The sequence below is a fragment of the Acanthisitta chloris genome, unplaced genomic scaffold, assembly GCF_000695815.1.
Source record: "Acanthisitta chloris isolate BGI_N310 unplaced genomic scaffold, ASM69581v1 scaffold36420, whole genome shotgun sequence".
NCBI lineage: Eukaryota > Metazoa > Chordata > Aves > Passeriformes > Acanthisittidae > Acanthisitta > Acanthisitta chloris.
In genome coordinates, this window is record NW_008653944.1 from 1 (window position 1) to 5,928 (window position 5,928).

General features: G+C 53.0%; 1 protein-coding gene across 1 annotated transcript in view; it reads right to left on the minus strand.

The window, feature by feature from the left end:
• Window positions 1-1,603: 1,603 nt before the first annotated feature.
• LOC103809976 (lipase member M-like) overlaps window positions 1,604-5,928 on the minus strand; it is a gene marked incomplete at its 5' end in the record, with an annotated part of 6,717 nt that continues 2,392 nt past the window's right edge. The window contains 5 exons of the mRNA XM_009082857.1: window positions 1,604-1,840; window positions 1,950-2,015; window positions 3,003-3,074; window positions 3,636-3,782; window positions 5,132-5,277. Of these exons, the coding sequence (XP_009081105.1) occupies window positions 1,604-1,840; window positions 1,950-2,015; window positions 3,003-3,074; window positions 3,636-3,782; window positions 5,132-5,277 (668 nt within the window). The remainder of the gene's footprint in view (window positions 1,841-1,949; window positions 2,016-3,002; window positions 3,075-3,635; window positions 3,783-5,131; window positions 5,278-5,928) is intronic.

Sequence of the window (5,928 nt, forward strand, 5' to 3'; positions counted from 1 at the left end):
GAGGGACGGATGGAAGGAGGGAAGGATGAGTGGAGGGAGGGATAGAAGGGATAGAAGGAGGGAGGGAGAGATCAGTGGAGGGAAAGAAGGAGGAATGGATGAAGGGAGGGAGGGAGGGAGAGATAGAGGGAGAGATGGGTTGATGGAGGGATGGATGGAGGGTTGGGTGGAGAGAGGAATGGAAGGAAGGAGGAATGGATGGAGGGATGGAAGGATGCCTCTGCATCCAGCTGTGGCAATGAACCAGCTGCCTGCGCCCATGGAGTGTGAGAGGAGGACCACTCCTGGCATAGGAGCAGCCCTAGGACCACCTCCCCACCCTCCTCCTCTCCCCATCCCCCTCCTGTAGCCACCTTATGTCGTGGCAGATGAGCCCACAAGGTGGAGGAGCCACTGTCATAGCCATACACATCCCAGGTGGCACCTCAGGGGCTGTCCCCAGTGCTCCTGCTCACTGCTGATTCCCAATCCATCATGGACACAATAAAGCTCTCCATCCCCAAGGCTGTGTGGTGGGTTTGTTTCCAATGAGAGTTCCTGTTACCTGCCCACCCTGGCAGTGGTGTGGTGCTGGGTGCTCCCAGCTGGGACCCCCCAGAGCACCCTCAATGACCAGGTGGCTGTTGTCACCCCCTCACTGTGGACAAGCAGTGGCGTATCCCTGCTGGCCCCAGCAGCCCCGCAGGAAATATTCACATGCAAGGAAGAGCCAGGGGTGTCAGAGCTGTGGCACAGGCCCCTGAAATACCCTTTGAACGTTTATTTTGGAGGTATTTTCTCTGCCTCCAGTTTTGCAGCAAGCAGCAGGGTGGAAATGCATGGTGGGGGCTGTGCAGTGCCTTGGGCCATCAACCTGGCAGCAAGATCGTGGGGGGACAGTGGCCTTGCAACCCAGCCCCAGGACATTGGGGGTCACCAGCTCCCAGGGATGGAGGATAGGTATGCCCAGTGTGTTGGTCCCTGGGGACTTTTGGACCCTTGGTTCTGGCACCAAGCAATGCAGGGAAGTGCCTGGCTTGGCCCAGCAAAGCCCTGAAGCCCCTTTAGGTGGAAACCTTCCACTTCCCTGGAGACCTGTCTGGAGGGACAAGGGTTCTCCACATCCAACCTGAACCTCTCTGGGTTGCAATCTGGGGCCAGAAACCCAAGGTTTTGGCCTCATCCATCCTCTCCATCCCTCTCTGTGCCATGGTTGGAGGCTGCTCTCGGCCTGCTCCACCCACAGCAAACTCAGCATCTCCTCATGAGTTGGATGCTCTTATCTACAACCCACCGGGCAGCCACTGTGGGGTCATGGCAGGGTCCTTATATCCCCCTCATGCAGTCTGGGAGCACTAGGAGCATCACCATCATCTTGGGACACTTCCAGCAGGACTGGTGGTTCCTTCCTGCCCCAATGCCTGGTGGCACTGGTCCTTGAGAAGCTTACAAGCAAGGAGGACAAACCCTGATGACCAAGGGATGCATAGGAAGCACCATCACCACAAGCATGTGAAGCCAGCAGGAAGGAGGGGACATCAGTGGCTGTTCCACCACCTCCTCAGGCTGTCTCAGCTGAGGGAGAAGGGCTAGGCCACTGACATCTTCCTGAGGAGCCTCTGCTCTACTGGGGGGACTCCTTCATCAGCTTCAGGATGCTGCTGTAGAGTCTCCCAGGGGCATCCAAGCCCCAGATGAAATCCCAGTGGTTCCAGTCAGGGATGTGGGTGTAGGTGACGAGGTGGGTGATGCGAGGCAGCAGCTGGAGGACATCCTTCCAGTCAGCCACCCAGTCCTGCCCTCCTGACCACACTGCAGTGGGCACAGGCATCTCCTCCACCTGGTAGAGGGGTGGTCTATCCTGGAGGGACACAGGGAACTCTGAGGAACTGTTGTTGTGGTCAACTCCTGCAAGGCAACATGTCCCCACACTACCCCAGACAGTCCCATGGCATCTCCAGGTCTCCTACCTGATGGTACACAGCTCTGTTTTCATTGCCATAGTCGAAGGCTTTGAATTCTCCTGATTTTGTCACCTGGGAGGAGAGAAAAGATCTGCTGTGAGAGGCCAGTGGCATCTTCTGACCTCCTTGAGGGATCACATCATGAGAGGGTGCTCAGAATGGGTTTGGGCATATCCCTGCCCTCTCTGCCCATCTCCAGCCACACCAGGTGGTTGGGGATGGGCAGGACAGGAAAGATGTTGGTGTCCTCACCCACAGGACATTGCAGGAGGGGGTGGGTCCCTCCAAAGCCAGATTTTCCACCTCTTTTAACAGGGTGATGCTTTGGCCTGTCCCTAGCTATGGGCTAACGAACCAAGCTGTTCATGTGACTGCTTGGCTGCCCTTGTGCCGCACTATTCCTTCTGAACACCTGCTCATCCCCAGCTGTGTGTGCAGGATGCTTCTGGATTTCCTCCAACAACCTGATCACCCCTTTTTGCCTTCCCTCTTACCTATAATTTGGTTCTCCAAGGAAACACAAGAGTGGGAGGCTCCAGCCTGAGCCTGTTTCCAGCAGGGCCAATGCTGCAGCAGCAGCAGAATCATCAGAGTGCAGCCCCAGGGTGCCCAGGACCCCTCTGGGCAGGGGGAGATGATGTTGGGTCCCTCTTTTCTTCCTCATCTAGTTCCCCATGCCTCTCCTTGTACACCCTGACTTCCACCCACCAACACCATGGTGTCTCCAGCTTCATTATGCTTTTGGGATCCTTAGGAGCCTCAAACTGGCCCCTGCATCCAGCTGTGGCCTCCCTATCCCACCCCTTGTTCTGCTTGACACAGCACAGGACACACACCCCAGTGTCCAGAGACACCAGGACAGCTCATCCTGATCCCCCGAGGGGTCAGGACAGCTCACCCGCATCCAACACTTCTTCTATCACTAAATTCCTTGCCTTTACCTTCTCAGGAGCTTCTAATGTTGAAGATTCTTGAACTCTCACCTCTGCCCAGGATACAACAGACTCTATGTGAAGGAACCATCCCAGGGGTGAAGCATCTGTGCTTGAGGGAACCTACCTGGGCCCAGTGGATCACATTTTTGACAGAGGTGCTATCAGGATAGTGAGATGTGTACACATCCAGCCGTGTCTGCAAGGAAACAGATCCAAGCTATCACTACTTTCCATGGGTGGGACTGCCAGGTGATGTGTCTCCCAAAGCAGCCACTGATGAGTCATGTTGCCTACAGAGTTGGCTCAGTTTCAGGAAGATAATTAGCATTAAAACCCAATTGCTGGTAGACAGCACCGGGAGGAGAATGATGGGGATGAAGGATGAGATTCCCCTAGCTCTATGAGATACCTTCTCTGGGCTCAGGGGCTATGCTCAAGACCTTAGTGACCACCTGTGGTCACCTAGAGGCTCCTTCAGCACACTTGATGTTAGTGGGGAGGAACAGGGGCTACACCCCAGGTGTTGCAGTGACAGGTAGCCCTAGCTCATAGGTGCTATGGATTGCCACCAGGACACTGACATTCACCCAGTAGATCCTGGGGACTTCTCCTGTCCTGGGAGGAGATGCAGCAAGGGATCTGGCAGAGGGAACCATGTTGCTGTGGCAGTAGCAGGTTGGGCATGGTGTCAGCAGGCAAAGAGGGGACAGAAATAGGACTCCAACTCCCTCATCCCCACCTGGGGCATCAGACTCACCATGTTGAGGTTCTTCCCATTGTAGCCCCCTAGCAGAAAGAGGATGTTGGCACAAGGTTTGTGCAGCAGTTGATTCCTGCACAGCTCAGGGAGAAACCTCCACAGCTTCTTCATCCGCAGCGAGGCATCTGTTCTGCCAAACAGCAGCTGTGGAAGCAAATCACAGGATGATCAGAGTTGGAAGGGACCCTTGAGGATCATCTAGTCCAGCTCCTGCACAGGACAGCCCAACAATCCACCATGTGCCTGAGAGCATTGTCCAAACACTCCTTGAGCTCTGTCAGGCTTGGGCTTGGGGCTGCCCCCACTGCCCTGGGGAGCTGTTCCAGTGCCCAAACACCTTCTGGGGGAAAAAACTTGTTCTGATATCCAACCTAAACCTGTTCCAGTGCCCAAACACTCTCTGGGGGAAGAACCTTTTCCTAATATCCAACCTAAATTTGTTTCAGTGTCCAAACACCCTTTAATGGAAGAACCTTCTCTTAATCTCCAGCCTAACCCTCCCCTGACACAACTTCAGACTATTCCCTGGGTTCTGTCACTGGTTGCCAGAGAGAAGAGGTCAGTGCTGCCTCTCTACATCCTTCCATGAGGTCTTCCCTCAGTCTCCTCTTCTCCAGGCTGAACACACAAGTTCCCTCAGCTAATCCTCATGTGGTTTCCTCTCAAGGCCCTTCACCGCCTTCATTGCCTCCTTTGGATGTTCTCCAATAATTCAATACTCTTCTTGCATTGTAGTGCCCAAACTGCACACAATATTCAAGGTGAGACCGGCCCAGGTGGGCAAGGTGGATTTTCTCTGTTTCCCTTCTGCTGGTTGGTGTCCTATCCCACAGAGATCCTGCAGGAGTCAAGCTCTCTCCTCCACTGCCCTGTGGACATGTAACCAGGTCCTTGCAGGAGATGATGTTGACTGAATGCACCCCAGGGACATCAATATTCAGGACTCTCCTCTTTCCCCTCCACCTTTTCTCCCAAGTGTTGGATCTGTTTTTCACTGTCATATAAATCAGCATGGAGTTCCTGTCCAAAAACACCTGGAAAAGAGAAGTCTTGCCATGTTGATTTGAATGGCAGTGAAAAATGGATCCAAGTCTTGGGGAAGGTGAAGAGAAAGAGAAGAGTCCTTCTATGGGGGCACTTGTTGACATCTTGGCCAAAACAACACCTGAAAAAGAGCAGCTTTGCCATGTTGATCTGTTTTAAAATCAGCATGTCAAAGCTGCTGTTTTCCAGGTGTTGTTTTGTCCAGGAATTCATTAAGTGTGCCCACAGAAGGACCAGTTTCAACGCCTGCAGCTCCTACAGAACAAGATGAACTCAACAAACTGACCACCTAGAATTGCATCTGCACCTAAGTCATGTCCATGCTAATAAATCATCAGGAATTAACTGTTTTCTGCCACATGAGATAGCCCCAAGGGCTGTGTCTTAGCACAATCCCTTTCCTAGAACCAGTGAGTTCTGGGCCAGAAGGACATGGAGTTATCCCTCACCGGAATAGTCCTGAAGTTCTTGTCCAGGAGAGAGACTAATTTCATTAAGGGACTTCTGGAGTGCTTGGCTGTCGCCACTGGAGCCAGGGCATAAAACATCTTGATTTTCTGAGCCAGTTCAGGCATGGATGAAAAGGCAATGAAGGCTGAGAAGACAGAAAAAGAACTTGAGATTTTTTCCATCTTTCTTCAGCTGCTTCATCCAAGGCTTTGCATTATCTCCAGTCTGAAATCAGATCTGCAGAGAATCTAAAGATAAGGTTGTGTGGAGACCTCAGAGCAACCTGCCAAGGTCTGCAGGGTCTCCAGGGAAGCTGCAGAGAGACTACAGTGACAGGACAAGGAGGAATGGGGAGAAATTGACAGAGGGAAATTTAGATTAGATATTAGGAAGAAGTTTTCCCTGTGAAGGTGGTGAGACACTGGCACAGGTTGCCCAGGGAGGCTGTGGCTGCCCCAACCCTGGCAGTATTCAAAGCCAGGTTGGCTAAAGCCTTGAGCAACCTGTTCTGGTGGGAGGTGTCCCTGCCCAGGGCAGGGGGTTGGGACTAGATGATCTCTAAGGTCCATTCCAACACATTACCAACATATGAATCTGTGAAACCTGTGGAACATGGATTGTCTTTTCAGTAGAGCACTGTGTCTAAGCCATGCTTGGAAAGTCAGATCTTCATTTCTAGTGGTGGGAAGACACAGATCATAGAGTCACAGACTGGTTTGGGTAGGGACGACCTTAGAGCTCATGCAGTCCTACTCCCCGCCATGGGCAGCCCCTTCCACCAGACCAGGTTGCTCCA